Source organism: Pristiophorus japonicus, chromosome 3 (assembly GCF_044704955.1).
Source record: "Pristiophorus japonicus isolate sPriJap1 chromosome 3, sPriJap1.hap1, whole genome shotgun sequence".
In the NCBI taxonomy this organism is placed as follows: Eukaryota; Metazoa; Chordata; class Chondrichthyes; family Pristiophoridae; genus Pristiophorus; species Pristiophorus japonicus.
In genome coordinates, this window is record NC_091979.1 from 224779875 (window position 1) to 224801121 (window position 21247).

The following is a 21247-nucleotide window of genomic DNA, read 5'->3' on the forward strand; positions in this document are numbered from 1 at the left end:
ACCCGTGCAATCCCCATCTGATTGGTTGTTTATAAAATTTGAGCCAATCAAATGGTCTGGTGCCTGAAGTGATGAGCAGGAAGTGCATGTATCGAGAGTAGAGTGACAGAGGCATATTAGACTCAAGTCCTTTTACTGTAGCAATTCTGCTTCATTGCCTTCTACTTAATGACAGTTATTCCCCATGCAAGTCCACAACTTTAAAACATTTTGGAATAAATAAAACTTTATTCACAAGATAAACAATCCATTATTACTTTACAAGTGCAAGTTTACATTAAAATACTTGGCTCAAGCCAAACATCCATTCTACCTGGCACTTTATGTAGTATTGCAGCTTGTATATACTGAACCAGGAAAGGTACTGTAAACTGCTAAACAACCTGAAGCATTTCTCAGAAAATCTAAAAGTCTAATTCACATGACACAATTGTCAAAAATATCCGCAAAATGAAAATAAACTGCTAACTGTTTTGGAGCAGTTCCTATGTTTTCAGTAGGTATATAATTAGGCATGTGCGACATTTTAGCAAGTGACTTGTTAACTGGCATGATAAGTCACAAACAAAAACTTGCACAGGTGAGCATTTATTGAAAGCTCCCTTCTGTCTGGGTCCAGGAAACAATTTATGGTCTGAGGAGGAATTGTTCCCTGTTGACTTTGAATGGAGGAGAGGACAAGTTCCAGCCATCACACACAGTAGCCATGGGGCCAACTTAATACCAACCAGATGGAGTTAATGTAAATACTGAAGTAGAATTAGAACCATTGGAGCCCCACCATCATGAGGCCTCGTGGTGATTAGCTCCTTCATGCTTAAAAGTGTAAAGTACTCAAAAAACAGTTCTGAAGGAAAGAAAGGTAACCTTTTAATAAACAATCAAAAACAGAGTAATTAGCATTGTTATAAATAAGCACAGAAACACTTGAGTAACTTTGTCCACTGCAGTCAATGGTTTAATTGGTACAAACAGCTTGACGCACTGTACCAGCATGTAGCATTATTATAAACACAGGCTATTCATTATGCTATGGCTTTGTGGAGCATGTCTGAGCTGTTGCAAGCCACATTTGAGTGAAAAACATCCTTTTGCGGACCAGAATCAAACACTTCATATCTTGCCAATTAACACTCTGACCACGTTTTCCTTATCCCAATGCTTTTGAAAATTTCCGCAAACACAGAAATAACAGACATTCAAAAAACTAGATATTCTTAGGTGACTGTCATCTAATTTGCCATGATTACTAAACCGCTGTCATCTTATTTTAACTGTAACATTGAAGGCATTTACATTTGTAAACCCAAGTTTTCCAATCATATTAAAAGGAGTTTTAGAAATCATCGTATTGCTTCTATATAGTATTTGCACTCTGCTTAAAACCGCCATTCAACTGTGTTGCTTGTAACATTCACAAAAGCACCAAGCTCATAGAAAAACATCATGTAAACCTTGAATCACTTGGCGTTTCTTATCTTCACAGTTCTAAGTCCTGCAAAAGCAAATGTAATGAAATAACTTCATCAGTAACTTTACAGTTCATCGCTCTCCATCACGTTGTGTTTGGTTGGGCACTGCGAGCTGTCCACTGATGGGAAGGCAGATTTAAAGTCAAGTCCTTGGCCAGTTAGAGCTGCATATCGACTGCTTGAAGGCCGAACTTTCTTTATTGGCTGTGTAACCTGCAGGTGCCACTGAGCTATAACAAAGAGAGTCAGTCTGAGGCTCTGCATTGTGATGGAGAACTTTGTGATGAGATGACATTCTAGATGGGGCTAGTTTATAACATGACCACAGATGAAACAAAAGCTTCAGCTAGCAATCAACATTGTTTAATGCAGAAATAAATATATTTTATATGTGTAGTAATTATTACCACTCATTTAGATGTATTATACAGCAGTAATTAAAATAGGACTTCAATTATCTTATTCTCTGGGTAGCTTCTAATGAACTGCTACTGAAGCCTCACCAGTAGAATGGTGCAGCATTAGTCACATCCCACATCCCAGCTCCAGAAATAGTGTGATTTAATGTAATAATATTTGCTTGATAAATTCACTGCAATTCACCAATTAGGCTTCTGAACCTTCTCTTTTATCACATAGATTTTTAATTACTGCTATTGTGCAAATCAAAGGCGTAAGGGATAATTTTACGAATGAACACTCCCAATGGGGAGGCCCACCTGCTGGCCATGTATATTGGGAAATCATGGGCATCATTCCTACAATTTCCCCTAAGTATGGCTGGTAGATGAAGCTCCCCACTGACAGTGGGCAATCATAAAATGGTCAGAGGTTATTCTGTTGCCAGTAGGGGTAATTGGGTCTGGGAGGAAAGCACATGGCTGCTAAAGGGGTTTGGAAAGAAGTTTATGAGAGATTGTCTTAGAGACACTGAAGGGAAACTTTTTGATTGTCTCAAGTTTCCCAGGAACCAATTAACATGTTTTGTCGGACAGGGAGTTATATATAATGAACAAGCATTATTAGGTGCAATACGTTTTTACATATACTAGCAGATCTGCATTGTCATTAATCAAAATGAGTTAAATACACTGTTTTATAATGATAGTCGTATTATAGCATGTAACGCACAATGTATTTCTCTGTTGCTAAAGTGGAAGCTTTGTTTAATGCAGCCTCTCTCTCTTCAGATGCAAAATCCAAATGGCTGAAGACAAGGATTTCCTGAGGCCAATTCTAAATTTGTGATTGGCTAATACTCCTTGCTCTGGGTCAGGAGAAACCAGCATGTGCATCTTTTAAAAATATTTTTGATATTTTGCATTTTAATTTCTGAAGTAGGCTGGACTCAAAAATTTTTTTTTATATGGATATTGATAGTGGATCCTTCATGGGAATACTTATGGACAAAAATGTTGAAATAAATAGATTAAATAAATCTCTCAACTCGCTGAAGGTAGATGAAGAAATAACAGTTATACAGTTACAGTTATACAGGATACAGTTAGCAACATCGGGCTAAAAATTCGGGTGTTTAGCAATAGACATTACTGGCATAAAATGGTGCCCGCCGCTCTTCCACCAGCTAATGGCGGATCTCGCGGCATGCGTCATTTTGCGAGGATTGGCAGCGCTCTGACAAAAGCATTGGCTCTGGAAATGTAAATGTGGAGAGGGTGATGTAACACACCGACATAACTTTACCTCAGTGAACTTGGACCTTAGCGCTGAGCTCAGCGCTGGGTTCTAAGCATGCTATGAAAACCCAGCATTCAGCAGACTGACAGGGGCTCTGTCAGCACCATTTAAAGGGACACACACATCTTTCAGGTAAGTTTGCATTTAAACTTTTGGACTTTTTTTTAGTTTATTGAAGTAGTGGCTTGTTATAATACATGTTAAAAGTGTTTTAAGTGTGTAGGGAGTGCTGCTGGACGCTTGCAAGCCCTAGGATGGTAAAGAAAGACCTTGGATGGTAAAGGAAGGCCTCTGAGAAAACATAAAATGCTGCAAGCACTCAATAGGTCAGGCAGCAATCGTGGAGAGAGAAACAGAGCTCACATCTCAGGTCAAGATGCTGCCTGATCTGCTGAATATTTTCAGTAATTTATGCTTTTATTTCAGATCTACAGCATCTGCTCACAGAGGGAAGAGGAAGTGGCTGAAGAGAAAAAGGCAGAAGAGGAGGAAGTAGAAAAGGAAAAAGTAGAAGAGGAAGAAACAGAAGGAAGGCTGCAACCCAGATGACCCCTTTCTGGCCAGGATATCCAGAATCAAATCATTTGCCTGCTGTACCAGTGACCACAACCCCAATTCCCGTTTCAACATTAGTCCCACACTCTGTTACTGACTATCACAGCGTCCTCTTGGCCACAATGCTGAAATAGACGCCACCAAAAAGCAAATGTTCCATTCCAACATTATACATCTATCCATCCAATATGGCATCAAGAAATCAACCATCACCCTCATGCATTCCCTTACTGTCTTTGTGTGTGCCTTTGCCTATCCTACTGATGTCACGCAGTGCTACCCCAGTGGCTGCAGCATGGCCGGGGGAAGGCTGCTGATTTTCAGTATGGAACATTGCAATCATCATCATCATAGGCAGTCCCTCAGAATCGAGGAAGACTTGCTTCCACTCTTAAAAATGAGTCCTTAGGTGGCTGAACAGTCCAATACGAGAACCACAGTCCCTGTCACAAATGGGACAGATAGTCACTGAGGGAAAGGGTGGGTGGGACAGGTTTGCTGCACGCTCTTTCCGCTGCCTGCACTTGATTTCTGCATGCTCTCGGCGATGGGACGCGAGGTGCTCAGTGCCCTCCCGGATGCACTTTCTCCTTCTTGGTAGGAAATGGCCTTGCTGGTCAACCTTGAGGAGCTGGTGGCTGGGAGTGTGAAATCGAGTGATGGTGTCTCTTCTTCTTCTTCTCTCCTCTCCCTCTTCTTGTTCAACCACTGGCTAGGCAGGCTGCATTTCTTGGGCGTGTAAAATGAGGAAGACACCAGGGTGGAGTTAAGGTGAGGAGAGGGCAGGAAAACAAGAGGTGCATGTGAGAGGGAAGATAATGTATGAGAATACCAGCATCTTATCTCCTTTCAGCACCGCTGTTGGCCAAGGGCTCAGCCATGCGCCGGCCAAGAATGGCTAGCACTGTCTCCTCCAATGGGGTACGGTGAAGCTAGGAATGGGAGGTGTGCCTCATCATTGGTGCAGATTGTTGGTATGTGAATGATGGGAGGGGGGCGGAGTCATGCATTGGGAACTGTGTGAGGCTTGTGATGCAGTTGGTAGGAGACGGCTTTTGAAGATGCATTCACTGATCTTGACCACTGGTCTGAGGTCATGAAGCTTCTTTGGGCACTGGAACCAGGTGGTGGGGCAACACCGTTGACAGTGATGACCTCAGTGATCTGGTCCCACATCATTCCTTCTTGAAGACCTCCTGGCCCTTGTGGGTAGAGGACATCTCTTAAAAGAAAAGAAAGAAAGACTTATATTTACATATTGCTTTTCGCGACCACCAGATGTCCCAAAGCGTTTTACAGCCAATGAAGTAATTTTGAAGTCTGGTCACTGTTGTAATGTAGGAATTGCTGTAATGTAGCAATTGCAGTTTGGACCCTCTGCACAAAGTGAGAGTGCTGCATGTGAAGTCCTGGGTGCCCCTTCCCTGGCTTGCTGAGCGATTTGTGTTAGTGCTGAGGCAGTTTGTCCATTTTTCTTTAGGTGCGAAAGAGTTTTACGAGCTGAAGAATCCCATGTTCTTGTAATAGAAGCATAGAACATAGAAACATAGAAATTTACACAACAGAAGGAGGCCATTTTAGCCCATCATGTCTGCACTGGCCGACCTGAACATTACATATAAACCTATGAACAATGAACAATGACGAACAGGTAAACAGCATCTGGCCTAACCAGTCCACCCTACACAACTGCGATATCCCATGTATCGCAACATTTTACACTCCACCCCACCCGGAGCCATGCGATCTCCTCGGAGAGGCAAAAAAATAGCTAAAAACCAGGCCAATTGGGGAAAAAATCTGGGAAGATTTCTCTCCGATACATCCAGGCAATCGAAACTAATCCAGGAGATCACTCTGACCGTATTAGATTCTCGGAATATTTACCATTATATCTGCACCAGCCAACAAGAGGTTATCCAGTCTAATCCTACTTACCAGCTCTCAGTTGATAACCCTGCAGTTACAGCACATCAAGTGCTCATCCAAGCACTCTTTAAATGTGGTGAGGGTTTCTGCATCCACCACCCTTCCAGGCAGTGAGTTCCAGACCCCCACAACCCTCTGCGTGAAGAAGAATCCGCTCAAATCCCCTCTAAACCTTCCACCAACCACCTTAAATCTATGCCCCCTCGTAATTGACCCCTCCACCAAGGGAAATAGGCCCTTGCTATCCACTATATCCAGGCCCCTCAAAATTTTAGTCACCTCAATGATATCTCCCCTCAGCCTCTGCTGTTCCAAGGAGAACAAACCCAGCCTATCCAATCTGTCCTCATAACTAAGATTCTCCACTCCAGGCAGCACCCTCATAAATCTCCTCTGCACCCTCTTCAGTGCAATCATCTCCTTCCTATAATACGGCGACCAGAACTGCATGCAGTACTCCAGCTGTGACCTAACCAGTGTTTTATACAATTTAAGCATAACCTCCCTGCTCTTATATTCTATGCCTCGGCCAATAAAGGCAAGCATTCCACCTTATCCACTTGGCCTGCTACTTTCAGGGACCTGTGGACAAGCATTCCAAGGTCCCGTTGTTCATCTACACTTCTAAGTGGCCTACTGTTTAATGTGTATACCCTTTCCTTATTAGTCCTCCCCGTGCATTACCTCACACTTCTCCGATTAAATTCCATTTGCCATTGTTCTGCCCACCTGACCAGTAGATTGATATCCTCCTGCAGTCCATGACTTTCCTCTTTATTGTCAACCACACAGCCAATTTTAGTGTCATCTGCAAACTTCTTAATCATACCACCTATATTCAAATGTATACCACAAAAAACAAGGGACCCAGTACTGAGCCCTGCGGAACCCCACTGAAAATATCCTTCCAGTCACAAAAACATCCATCAACCATTACCCTGTGCTTCCTACCTCTAAGCCAATTTTGGATCCAACTTGCCACTTTGCCTTGGATCCCATGGCTTTTACTGTCGTGACCAGTCTGCCATGTGGGTCCTTATCAAAAGCTTTGCTAAAGTCCATATACACTATATCGTACGCATTACCCTCAACGACCCTCCTGGTTACCTTCTCGAAAAATTAAATCCAGTTAGTCAAACGTGATCTTCCCTTAACCTATCCATGCTGGCTGTCCCTAATTGATCCTTGCCTTTCTAAATGTAGATTTATTGTGTCCTTCAGAACGTTTTCCAATAATTTACCTACCACTGAGATTAGGCTGACAGGCCTGTAATTACTCGGCCTACCCCTTTCTCACTTCTTAAACAAGGGTACCACATTAGCAGTCCTCCAGTCCTCCGGTACCATACCTAAATCCAAAGAGGACTGAAAAATGATGGTCAAGGCATTTCCTCTTTTGCTTCATTCAACAGCCTGGGATGCATTTCTTCCGGGCCTGGGAACTTATCCACTTTCAAAGCTGCTAATCCCCTTAATACCTCCTCTCTCACTATGTTTATTTCTTCCATAATTTCACACTCCTCCTCGATAGCAGTATCTGCATTGCCCCTTTCCTTTGTGAAAACAGACACAAAGTATTCATTGAGAACCATACCCACATTTTCTGACTCCACACACAGATTACCCTCATGGTCTTTAATAGGCCCTACCCTTTATTTAGTTATCCTCTTGATCTTAAGCAGCTCGAGCCTGGAGCTATTACTGGTCCTATCAAAAGGACAACATGAGAAATTAAAAAGTAATAAAACCATGACATCACAAGGATAGAGGATGGTGATTGGTTCTTCCATATTAATTGAATCACTGGACAGGGAATGAATCTTAAAGAAAGCTAAAAACTGATTAAATTTGATTCAATTGCTGATTTTCTAATTTTAACTTAATTTATAATTATGGTATATATTAGTTAATTTTGTTTAATTATAACTATTCTTTATTATACAGATTTTACTATTGTATACTCCTTATTGTATTGTTTACAATGTAATTTTAATTTTTTTTTTTAGTTTGTGTCTATCTGTATGCGCATTTTGGCTGCCACTTCAGACCCAAGCCTTTAACCTCTTTTTACACTTCCTTCTCATGCTTTTTCTCTCTTTCCCTCAATGGTCAATATCTAACATGTTGTAAAATTGTTCTGAAGTACATTAGGACTTTTACTACATTAAAGGCGGTATATGAAATAAGCTTCCCTTTATTTCTTTATCCTCCCTGTAAGTCCCTAGACATCCAGGGGCTCTAGAATTGTTATTCCCGCCCTTTTTCTTTAAGGGCACATGTTTGGCCTGAGCCCTCCGGATCTCCTCCTTGAATGCCTCCCACTGTTCCGACACTGATTTACCTTCAAGTAGCTGTTTCCAGTCCACTGTGGCCAACTTAGCAAAGTTTGCTTTTCCCCAAATTGGAACTTTGATTCCTGGTTTATCCTTATCCTTATCCATAACTACCTTGAATGTGACTGAATTATGGTCATTGGCACCCACTGATACCCCTTCCACCTGCCCAGCTTCATTCCCCAAAACTAAATCCAGAACCGCCCCCTCCCATGTTGGGCTTGTTACATACTGATTAAAAAAGTTCTCTTGAATGCACTTTAGGAATTCCACACCCTCTATAACCATCACACTATATTTTTCCCAATCAATATTAGGATAGTTGAAATCCCCTACTATTATTGCCCTATGGTTTTTGGACTTCACGGAAATGTGCTTACATATTTGCTCCTCTATCTCCCTCCCACGTTTGGGGGTCTATAATACACGCCCAGCAGTGCAATGTTAATTATTTTTCAGAAGGCAGTTAAGCAGTAAGTGCTGAAAACTGCATATTTTTACATCAATTTTATTTTTATCATTTATCATTTCAGAAGGCATTGCCCTTTTAAGAAAATGACAATGCATTGCCTTTTTAAGATCCCACAATACATTGCAAATGACAGCCTTGCTTTCAGAGGCTGTTGAAAGTTGCATTGGTGCTTGTGGATGCCACATTGGGGCCTGATGCCGGGACGAACACCACCAGGAGGGCATTACATGGTGAGTTTAGTGCTGGGCTAATAATCATTAGTCCCCTGCACCAATTTTTCAGTTCTACCAGCGCCACCATTTTCGGTGACTGTTAATCCGTTTTGATATTTTTGTAACCCCAATGATCCTGATAGTCCTCAGGTCTTTTACATTGTAGAACATAGAGGGTGCAAGGCTTAGAAAGTGTGGCCCCAATATTGGGCCATAAATTGCGGCCTCTCCAGGTGTGTATGATGTGCATGCACACCCGAAGAGGCCCTGCAAGTTCCAGGTTTAGGCGTGCACTGCACATGTGCCTATACCCAGCACTTGCGATCTGTCAAAATTTCTTTTGACAGATTGCATGAATCCCTGGGAGAAGGGCCTTCGCGATTTGGGCTATTTGCCCAACTCCTGCCCAGCGAATATCCTTAAAACTCTTACGCCTGGACGGATCTCAGAGAGCTTACTGTGACTGTTGCGGAGGTAGCGTCACAGATTGTCAATGTGACTCGGGAATCCAGTGAGGCCCATTGCCTACACACAGAGGCTGGTGACCTCGAGCAGCGACAGTGGCGTTCCAGAGTGGGTGGCGCGTGCACTTGATCATGTCGCAGACTCGGGTGCATCGCAGACACAAGCTATGCTTCAGCTTGGTCAAGTGATGCAGTCAATGTCTGCTACCATACTCTCTGCATTCCCCACTGTCCAACAGGGAAGGGATGGTGCTGAAGCAGACTAGCAGGTTGTGGAGACACATCGTGCTCCAGATGCTGAGCCCCATCGGAGTCAGAGGAAATGGGAGGTGCAGTCCTTCGCTTCCACTAATGAATTGCCAATCATGCACCATACACAGTTGGCACCCCAGCCACCAGTGACTGCTCCTGCCGATGATGAGGTGCAGCAGTCCACAATCGGGCTTTCCAGTCCAAGAGCTGGTCCAAGGCATCCTCTGACGCCGTCTGCATTGTCTGGCCCACCCAACACAGCAGCCCTCTAGCAGCCTTGCTGTAGGCACTGAGGCCTCATTGAAGAGGAGCAGCAGGCATGCGAGAGGGTTGAAAGAAAGCAGGAGGAAAAGTATGGCTAAAAGCCATTAAGGCCTGGCACAAGTTGGTGCTCATGGATGTATGTAGAATTGTAAAAATTGTACATAGTTGTCTGATAACAATTGACTCATCTTGAATTGTCTTGCTGCAGGAAGCAGTTTACTGTTTATTTACATTGTGTTCACTATAGAAAGCAGTTTTGTGTTTATTTAACCATTGTATAGTTTTTTGGGGGGAGGGAACATTGTTAATTATTCATGTCTATAACAATGTTTGTTTGATCTTTGCCATTGGTGTCTTGTGTCAAATTGCAGAATTATGTGTAGATTAGCTAGCATGGTGGCATAGAGAAGTGAGTCAATGTTGCAACCCCACCTTTCCCATTCAAGCAAACTGGTCAATGATGAGCTGCCGACGTAAGGCTTTTGCTGCGGCCACATCTCCACCCTGTCTCCCCTGTGGTTGTGGTCTCACTGCAATGGGTTCCTCGCCAGGCTCCTCTTCCTTGTCTTCCTCCTCCTCCTGAGGTGGTCCCCACTGGCAATGCCTGGCCCCTCATGATGGCTACGTTATGTAGCATGCAGCACATTACAATTAACTCGGAGTATTGAAAGCTGCCTCCAGAGCAGTCCAGGCATCAGAAGTGTCTGTTCAATGATGTTGCGGGTGGCTGCATGGCTCTCATTATAGCTCTGCTCGGCTTCTGTGGTGGGGTTCTGAAGGGGGTCATGAGCCAGGTGGCCAGGCTGTATCCTTTGTTCCCGATCAGCCAGTTCTGGCCTTGTCTTTGTTGCTGAAACATTCGTGAGACACTGCTTTCACACAAAATGAAAGCATCATGTGTGTTCCCTGGATAGTGGGCATTCACTGTGAGGATGCGGTGTGTGTGGTCGCAGACGAGCTGTACGTTTAGGGAGTGGTATCCCTTTTGGTTTCTGAAGACTTCTGTATTGTGTAATGGTGCTCGCAAGGTGATGTGTGTGCAGTCAATGGTATCTTGAGCCTTGGGGAAGCCAGCAAATCGTTCAAAGCCTAGAGCCCTCTCATTCTGGCTGTCCCTGCTCATTGGGAACTTTATGAAGTCCATTCTGCATGCATACAGTGCCCTTGTAACCTGGCGAATGCAGCAATGTGCAGCACGCTGAGAGATGCAGCATATGTCCCTTGCTGCTGCCTAGAAGGAGCTGGAGGCACAGTCACCTTCACCTCGACGGGCAGCACAGTCTTGTTGGCGCTGGTAGGCTGTAGATCTGCCTGTAGGATCGGGATATCTCTGTCAGCATTCCTTTTCTGAAGCGCAGCCTTCTAACACACTGTGCCTCAGAGATGTGGAGGTATGAGCGATGTTCCCTGTAAACCTGTGGAGGGTAGGGCCTCCTCCTCATACGTCTGCGACCTCTTCGAATCCATGGCCCAACATGGTCAAGAACCCTTCTTCCAGCTTGAAGCTGCCTGCCAATAGAAACCAGCATGATACACTGGCGAACTAATATTGCCCCCATTGAAATCTCACACTGACCAAGTAAGCAAAGTGTCCTGGCACATAAAACTGCCGTTCACAACTTGCAGCCTCACACAGCGTTCTGCACGCAACCGTAGCAGTCACTGACAACTGCAATATAAGATCCTCCCTTTAAATATGCCACCAGTAGTGTCTGCTGCATCCTGGGACTGCATGTTTTTTCAGGCTTTTTCTGGGTTAGTCGTTAAATAAGGCGTTAAGGCCGAAAGTTCCATCCAGGGTGCTAGTGCAGCCTTGCACGACAATTGATGTCATAGTCACGCTGAAAACGGAACGGAGGACGGTACGAAACAAAAAGCTGAATCTTCCAGCCTGGCACTAATTCCTGGACGTCCGGCATCACACCCAGAAATAGCATTTAACACCCCACCGGGGCGCTAAACGAGGTGCAAAATAGCCAACAATCCAGCCCATAAAGTTTTTTTTAAAATGTCTGAAACATTTAATTTCCATTCATTTTAAATAAGTATGATTTTTTTTTAATTTATGTATTATGTTTTATTTGTTTTTGGTGGTATTCCCATTCATAGTAATGGGAGCTCCGTGCAAACGGAACTCACCATAACTTATCAATGGGAATATTACATTTTCATTGGTGGTCCAGGCCCACATGATCACAGGGTGTGCATACGCTCCTGGGATGCATGGGCTTCTGCGCTGGGTTGCGCATCTAGGGGACGGAGCAGAAGTATTTGTTCCTCTGGGACCACCAGGTGTTTTCGTAATTTTATTTGTGGTCGGAGGCATCCGCCTGTGGGAAGCCTCTGACCGCATTTTCTGGCCCATTATCTCCAATGCGTATTCAGTGCAGGGAGGAGGAGTTATGGAAGGGAATCCGTAAGTATGGATTTCCCGAAACGTCTGCAGTTTTTAACTGCAGGACACCTTTAACTTTTTTCTGCAGCTATCCCGCCCGATAACCAGCCTAATTGTGGGGTTGATTGACAGGCTGTACTGGGGGGAGAGCCTGCAGCAGAAGGACGCAGCAGAGAAGCAGGTAGGGAGAGATCACTGTCAGGGGTTCAGTGGGGGGAAATTGGAAGAGATTGTGGGGAGAGTGGGGGAGATATGGTGGTCGAGGGGTCCGATTGCGGGGGATGGGGGGGGGAAAGCAGATGGTGGTTGGGTGGGTACAACGTGGTCGAGAAGGAGCAAGTGGTGGTCTGATCATGGGGGAGGGGGGAGATGGTGGTCGGGGGGAGCAGATGGTAATAGGGTGAGTTTACAGGTAGGCCTTTTGGGCCTGAAGGAAACACTCCTGCTCCTTCAGGGCCACAAGCAGTGCTGTGAAGGCACTTACCTCATGGATGCAGAACTGTTCGCCTCCTTTTACCTGCTGGGTTTCTCAAAGCCTGGGAAACCCAGTCGATGTGAGTTAAAAATAGAATGGAGACACTGTTAAAAGGTTTCAACGACCTGCCTCCATTAAAATTGGAAGTGAGGGGGTTCGAGCAGGTTGGGATGCTGTTTCAGATTTTTTAAATTTTTTAATCTCCTACTCGAAAAAAACCCACCCATTTTTGGAGGTTAAAATTACCCCCTGTAAGCCGGTCATGGTCAATAAATTGCTATCAATAACAAAAACTTGGTCAGTGTCTTATGCATCTCCCCAGTTTCAGCAATGTGTTGTACATTAGCGTACATTCTGAGGCTGAACTCCAGGATATAGTTGATGTATTCACCGAGGCATATGAAAGCATGGGCCTTACGCTTAACATCCGTAAGACAAAGGTCCTCCACCAGCCTGTCCTCAACGCACAGCACTGCCCCCCAGTCATCAAGATTCACGCCACGGCCCTCGACAACGTGGACCACTTCCCATACCTCGGGAGCCTTTTATCAACCAAGGCAGATATTGATGCAGAGATTCAACATCGCCTCCAGTGCAGCCTTTGGCCGCTGAGGAAGAGAGTGTTTGAAGACCAGGCCCTCAAATCTACCACCAAGCTCATGGTCTACAGGGCTGTAGTAATACCCGCTTTCCTGTATGGCTCAGAGACATGGACGATGTATAGAAGACACCTACGATGTCTCCGCAAGATTTTGCAAATACTTTGGGAGGATAGGCACACCAACATCAGTGTCCTCGCCCAGGCTAACATCCCCAGTATTGAAGCACTGACCACACTCGATCAGCTTCGCTGGGCAGGCTACATAGTTTGCATGCCAGACACGAGACTCCCAAAGCAAGCGCTCTACTCGGAACTCCTTCATAGCAAACGAGCCAAAGGTGGGCAGCGGAAACGTTACAAGGACACCCTCAAAGCCTCCCTGATAAAGTGTGACATCCCCACTGACACCTGGGAGTTCCTGGCCGAAAACCGCCCTAGGTGGAGAAAATGCATCCGGGAGGGCGTTGAGCTCTTCGAATCTTAACACTGCGAGCGTGAAGAGGTTAGGCGCAGGCAGCGGAAGGAGCGTGCGGCAAATCAGTCCCAGCACCCCCTTCCCCCAACAAATGTCTGTCCCACCTGTGACAGGGTCTGTTCAGCCACCAAAGCACTCACTTTGGGAGTGGAAGCAAGTCTTCCTCGATTCCGACAGACTGCCTATGATGATGATGATGAGACTCAGAAGATGCGCAAGCCTTAAATGCAGCTGAAATTTTTGCCCACAGAGTGACAATGGGCTGAATTTTAACTCTCAAAAACGGGTGGGTTAGGGTCGTGTCAGAGGTTAAAATGCAAAAAATTGTAAACAGGAACCCAACCCACCTCGAATGCACACACTTCCTGTTTAAACGGAGGCAGGGTGACAGGTGGGCGACCAATCCGCTCGGGAGAGGTGTATTGGTCATTTAAATACTGTAACGAGGCTGCGTGCCTTCATTTCAACATTCATTCTATTTTTAACTCATGTTGGCCGGGTTTATCAGGCCTCGGGAAACGTGGCAGGTAAAGGGAAGGACTGAATCCATGAGTTGAGTGTCTTTACAGCACTGCTTGAGTGCCAGGAGAAACAGGAGTGTTTCCACCCATCCCAACAAGTTACCCAGTAAACCCCATCCTGTGACCAGATCCCCAATCTGACCACCATCAAACCCCCCTCCCCCCCAGCACCATAGGAATCCCCCCGACCACCATCGAACCCCACCCCCTCCCCAGCACCATAGGAATTCCCCCAAACACCATCGAACCCCCCCTGCCCCAGCACCATAGGAATCCCCCCGACCACCATCGAACCCCCCCCCCCACAGCACCATAGGAATCCCCCCGACCACCATCGAACCCCCCCCTCTACAGCACCATAGGAATCCCCCCAAACACCATCGAACCCCCCCCTGCCCCAGCACCATAGGAATCCCCCCGACCACCATCGAACCCCCCCCACAGCACCATAGGAATCCCCCCGACCACCATCGAACCCCCGACTGATGGTCAGTGATAGAAAAAAAGGTAAGGAGTGATGGGACTGTTGGTGAGTGGGGAGGTGTGGTTGAGGTTACTTGTATCCGATCACGTAGGGACTGTCTACGTTGTAGCTTGCCTTCCTCTTCCTGTTCCTCTTCTTCCTGTTTCTCCATTTCCTGTTGCATTTCCTCCTCCTGCTCCACAACTTCTCACCCAATAGGCGGTGGCAAGTGCTAGTCCTTCAAAATGGCCAGGTAGTGCAGTATGCAGCATACTACCACAAATCTTGATAGCCGCTCAGCTGAGTACTGTAGGGCTCCTCCAGAGAGGTCCAGGCAGCGGATGGTGTGCTCCTATAACGTTCCTTGAACCAGCATGGCTCTCACTATAGGCCTGCTGTGCTCATGTGTGTGGGTTCCGGACTGGAGTCATGAGTCATATGAGTGGATAACTCGTCGTCCAGTAGCCAGCCTTTGGCTTGCTGTGGTGGGTCAAATACAGGTGGCACAGAGGACTGCCACAGAATAAAGAAATCATGAATGCTACCAGGGTAATGGACATTCACCTGCATGATGTGCTGCCTTTGGTCACACACCAGCTGCACATTGAGGGCGTGGAATCCCTTTCAGTTCAGGAAAATGGCAGAATTCACATGAGACACACGCAAAACAATATGCTTGCAGTCAATGACTCCCTGGGGAAGCCTGCAATCTGTGCAAACCCTCATACTCGCTCTGCCTGCTTGTCTCTGGCAAGAGGGAATGAGATTAAACTATCTCTCTGTGTATAGAGAACTTGAGTGATGTCCCTTACGCAGCAGTCACTGCAAACTGTGAGTTGTTGCTTATGTCTCCAGCAGCAGCCTGGAAGGAGCCAGATGCATAAAAGTTAAGAGCCACAGTCACCTTGATATCCACAAAAAAATGCAGTCCTTGTCCTGTTTTAAGGTTGAAGTTGTGGCTGCAGCAGTTGGCAGATTTCAGTCACTAAGATTGAGACCATCTGATCAGCTGCCTCTATTGCATACCTCCCTTCCCATAGCCCACCAATCCAAAATTCCCCAAGGTTCTCCCACTGCCCTAACCCTGGCCTCACATCTTTCTCTAGTTTCTCTCTTATCTCCCCTCATGCCCTCTCTGAGCTCACCTTGTCCCTTAGACTTATGTTCCACTCCCTCAACTCTATTCCCACTAAACTACTGACTACCCAACTTCCCTTCCTGCCCCCATATTAGCTGATATATTTAACAGTTCTCTCTCCCAGGTACTATCCCCCTCCCCTTCAAATCTGCCATCATCATCCCCTTCTCAAAAAAGACACACTTGACCCCTCTGAACTTGAAAACTACCATGCCATCATTAACTTTCTTTCCTCTCCAAAAACCTTGAACATGTTGTCACCTCCTAATGGCAACTGGTGGGTTTTACAAGGAGAATCCTGGTAAGCATTTTTTAGCATAGGATTGTGGCAGTAATCCACATAGCCCCAATTTACGGCACAAAACGGCCTGAAATGGACAATTTCTGTATGGAAAATGCAGCTTCCGAACATCCCAGAAGGTTCCTTACTGTGATCCTAGACTTAATATCCCTGTATCCCCGTACTAACTGGATTTTATCCAGTTTGTTTTTAAACCTGGTATGTCATTCTGTTCCACCACTCCCACTGGTAATCTGTTTCACAATTCTATCACCCTCTTATTAAGAAAAAGTTACTTACATTTCCTATTTTCCTTTGACACCTTTAACTATCCCGTGTTCCCTAGTCCTTGAAGCATGTGCCTGACAGAAGAACTATCCTGATCGAGTTTCTCTGTATCTCTTAAAAGTTTTAAATACCTCTATCAAGGTACCTCTGATCCTCTGCTTCTTATGAGAACAATGTCCCCGAGTGGATAATTTTTCCTCATAACTTAGCCCATCATGAAAGCCTTGGAGCCTTCCTCTGGTTTCCCTCCGTAAACTCTAGTTGTCTTTTTCAATCAGCAAACCGGTAGCGGCTTCACCGCTGCTATTTCAGGGCATACACATTTATGCCAGTGACTGTCTGGCATTTGGCATGTTCAGGGTACGTAATGGAATCCCTTAGGATATTCTCCAAGAACACCTTCAAGCCCCCATGAGTATCCTCAGAGATGAGGCCAATGATGGATTTATCATCCCCATGGTGAGCCAGGAGCAGATGGCAGGTTTGGTTATTCCTTATATTATCTTGGGGGATTTTACGGTGACTCAGCATGTACTTTGCCAAGACCCTTGCCTCCTTTACCTCTACTGGACATATTACCACAACAATCTGAGTTCTATAATGAACTCTACTTCTTTCTTGTAATATGACCAAACTGAACGCGGTATTCCAGATGCAGTTTTACCAAGGCCAACTACAACTTCAACATCATCTTCTTAGCTTTTAAGACATACCCTGAGTTATATATCCCAAAAATGTGATTTCTTGACTGCATTAATATTCTGGTCACCCAGTCACAGCATCAAGCACTCTTAGCTCAGCTGAAGCAAGAGCCAGATGCTCTAACAACATACCTTAGCCTCACCATAACATGGGTATCCTGACAGCACCAGCTATTGTCCACATGCCACAACAGTTGTACTGTTGTCCTGTTTTGGTGAGTCAGGCAACTAGTGTCAACTTGTGCAAATTTTGGGCATGGTTGTGATATGATATTCTCCAAGAAAACCTTCAAGACCCCATGAGTTTAATAGAAATGTGCAGTGCATTAATAAACATTGAAAAGGGACCTACAAAATATGGGAATGCCACCTTTACTTCCATTAGTTTCAGTGAGTATTCACACCTGACTTGAACCATTTTGAATGATAAAGGCATTGTCAGTGTTCTGCAAATAAGCCAATCACTCATTCTCTTGACATCATCGGACCTCAAGTTGAGTGTAGAAGATTAAGTGGTGATCTACTTGAGGTGGTTAAGATGATTAAGATGATTGAGTAGATGGAGAGAAACTATTTCCTCTGGTGGGGGAGTTCAGAACAAGGGACCGCAACCTTAAAATTAGAGCTAAGCCATTTGGGATGATGTCAGGAAGCACATTCTCACACAAAGAGAAATGTGGAACTCTCTCCCTCGAAAAGCTGTTGAGGTTGGGGGTCCATTGAAATTTTCAAGACTGAGCTTTATAGATTTTTATTAGGGGTTACGGAATGAAGGCGGGCTGATGGAGTTAAGGTACAGATTAGCCATGACCTAATTGAATGGCAGGATGGGCTCAAGGGGCTGAATGGCCTACTCCTGCTCCTATGTTCCTATACATATGAAAAGTGCCTATGCCTGGTTCTGGCCATCCAGCAGTAGGTCCTTCTGAAGTTGACGTTGAACAGATCAGGAGCAGGTTGGTAAAGTTTCCCCACCATTGTACGGGTGCTATTGCCCTGTTTCTGTCCAACAATGCCAATGGAAATCTACATCAATAATTGTTAAGCAATGAACACTCAGATACACACTAACCATATAAATCCAGTCTGGCTGTACAGGACACTATTCCTGCTTCGTTTTTTGCAGACACAGTATACCAACCAGCATCCTCCTTCTTGGTTGGCTGAATCAGGAGACAGATGTACCCTGTGGTATCTTGGTGCATGCTGGGTAAGACAAATGGCATAAATTTAATTAGGCACATATAAAAAGAAACTGGAAGACAAATAAGTGAATCATACTAGTATTCTTTGGCAATGTACTTCATGTTAAACAATTTAAATCCTCAAATAGGTAACTTAATTGTACTTTCAGCTGTAACATTAAGTTAATTATATCTTAGAATTTTTTTACCAAGATGCAAGGGTGTTACCAACTGAGCCACAGCTGACACTGTAGTATATTTAAAAGCACATTGCAACTAGTTTTGCCAAGACTGAATTTGAATTTTATTCACAGAAATACTTCAGTGCAACTGACGAATGCAACAATCTGAAACAAAGTGATATCCTACACAAGGTACCGCCTCAAACTTACTCCAGGAGAAGGAGATATTTCAGGCATTGACTTAGTTTGGGGTTATATGAGGCCACAGTTGGAAGCTCTGAATGATTTTTACAGAGTCTATGCTCTTCAGGTGTATTTACACCACAAGTTTAGTGATAGAGATTGCTTGGCTCTGGAGCAGAATGGAGAGAAATTCTTCGAGGGGGTAATCTCACACCGTTTTGGTTTGACAATGCATTGAGTGTATAACCATGGGATCCAAAGTGCTCAGGGGCTCCTTTGAACCTCCTGGACACTATTTAAATCTACCCTGTGAAATATTCTTACGACATCACTAAGAAGCACATTACACACAAGATGGCTCCACAGAAAACTGTCATCATGTGATCTTGCCACATGATCATTTATTATTTACATCAGTAGTTGCAGTACATCAGTAGTCCACTAGAAGTCCACGAGGGGGAGCTATATTACACTTCTCCCTCCTTATTGAAGAAGTAATCATAACAAAATAATCATCATACATAACTTGCATGGTATACACAACAAAAGATGGACTTATTTTTCCATATTTACAAATCAATTTAACCATTGTTTTGAAGAGATATCTTCGCCCTCGAACAGAACTTTCTAAACTTAGTGTCGAACTTAGATTCATTCTAGGCTGATCCTGAGGAAAATTTTCCTCCAAGGGATGAACTTTCTATAACTTCAGACTGTTTGTCTGCCTGACTCGGACTCAAGACATAAATTCTGACATTCTCTTGGACATGTTTCTAGTACATCTGATGTAGGATTTGCTACTGGTACTCTACTTGTAACAAGACTATCTGACTAATCAGAAATAATCGAATCCTTCCAACTTTCAACTCCTTCCATATCTGTGGGTAAAATATGATCAGTGTGACAAACCTAACCTGTCCATGATCAAACATCTTGACCAAATATGTGCTGGGGTCACATATCTTCGCTACTCTTCCTGGTAACCACTTTAACCATTTATGGTGATGGTTCTTCACTCTCACCTTCTGATTCAATTTCACACTTCTCTTTTGTACTCTAACTCTATCATGACTCTCTTTCTTTCTTAATTGTTTCTCTTCTACTGACTGTGCCAAGTTTGGCTTTAACAACCATAACCTGGTTCGTGGCTGTCGTTTGAGAAATAACTCTGCTGGTGTTCTACCAGTAGTTGTATGAGGAGTATTACGATAATTAATCAGAACATTTGCTAGTTTGTGCTTCAATAACAACTGCTGTTTCTTTGAACTTAAATCCAACCTTTGCTTGATGAGGGCACGTTTTACAATTTGTATTGTATGCTCTGCTGCACCATTTGAAGCAGGGTGGTATGGTGGAACTTTGGTATGTTTCACACCATTTTTGTTCATGAACTGTGCAAATTCCTCTGAACAAAATTGCGGCCCATTATCAGACACAACTTCTCAAATTGTTGAGTGTTTTACTTGTTGTTATTTTCTGCATTGGGAACACCTCTACCCTATTTGAATGACTATCAATCACAATGAACAATTGCTGTCCTTCGAGCTCAGCAAATCTACATGTAATCTTTGCCACAACCTGGGAGGCCATTTCCATGGCTGTAATGGTACTGTTGGCGGTTTCTTGCTCACCGATTGACATGTCACTGACTAATGATGTACTCTATGGAGACGAAATTCAGGGTCCGGATAAGGTCCTTACCGCCATATTGCGACGGCCATGCGGCGGAATCGAGTGGCCGCCACATTGCAGTCGATTGGCTGCCATGATCAAAATTCACCTCAAGGATTTTTAAGGCACTCCCCACTTCCGCCTCGCTGCTGCCGACTGCCGCAAACGCGTCATCAAAGCACGCACTGCTGATCTCCCGCAGCTCCAGCACCTTCCGCCCCAAATTTACCTGCAAAAGTCCTTGATCCGCCATGCGGTGTGGTGTCCCCGGCAGCTTTTTCTGTTGGTGCACCATGTTATGTGCAGCGGCAGCCCTTCAAGGTGAGGGCGCACTGCCGCGGCCACCATGTATTTTTTTTTGCCGGCCGACTTCCCTATCAGCCGGACAATTATGGCCCGGGGTTCGGTCCCCTCTTGGGTACCAGGCCGCTGGCCCAGCCGAAACCCTCCCTGGTGGCCCAGTGGCCGAATCTAAAAATTTGCTGCTTCTCTCCCCTTTGATGAACTGATGTCACCACCACTCCACCGCTGACTGACAGTGGCAAGCACTTGGTCCTGCCCCAACTTCCGCCCCTCACCAGCACTTACCGCCGCACACCAGCACTTACCGCCGCACTTCCGCCCCAATTATGACCGACTTCCGGTCTTCTCGAAAAAAAAGACAAAGACCTGAATATGGAGCAAGAGTCAACCTCTTCTGAGACAACAGTAAAAACACTTTAAAAATCTTAAGTACGCCAGCTTTCTGGCGGGCCTGAATTTTGGCCCCGATACCTTTATCTAAACCTGGCCACCTTAAGTAACTGCGTGCAAAACTCTTGGTCAAGCACATTCCCTGGTGCTGGTCATGAAGATCTCCAAACAATTTTGACTTGAACTTACTGGGAATAACTACTCTTGCACTCCACATGATACAATCTTTATCCACTGACAATTCATTCTTACGAACGAAGTATGGATGAATATCTTCCTCTGATACCGGGTTTGGCCAGCCATTTGCTATCTACTCATACACCTTTGACATAACTGGGTCATGTTT

The 21247-nt window shown here is 44.8% G+C and overlaps 1 protein-coding gene across 11 annotated transcripts in view; it reads right to left on the reverse strand.

Annotated features, from left to right (window-relative positions):
• Positions 1-208: 208 nt before the first annotated feature.
• Positions 209-21247, reverse strand: part of LOC139260132 (myopalladin-like) — a 635514-nt gene continuing 614475 nt past the window's right edge. For 9 of the 11 annotated variants that reach the window (XM_070876326.1, XM_070876327.1, XM_070876324.1 and 6 more), the window contains 2 exons: positions 18061-18194; positions 209-1702 (listed from right to left, as the gene is read on the reverse strand). In XM_070876326.1, the coding sequence (XP_070732427.1) occupies positions 1536-1702; positions 18061-18194 (301 nt within the window). In that variant the 3' untranslated portion in view covers positions 209-1535. Of the gene's footprint in view, positions 1703-2836; positions 4948-18060; positions 18195-21247 lie in introns of those variants that run through there. The other 2 variants (XM_070876331.1, XM_070876330.1) reach the window with 2 other exon arrangements.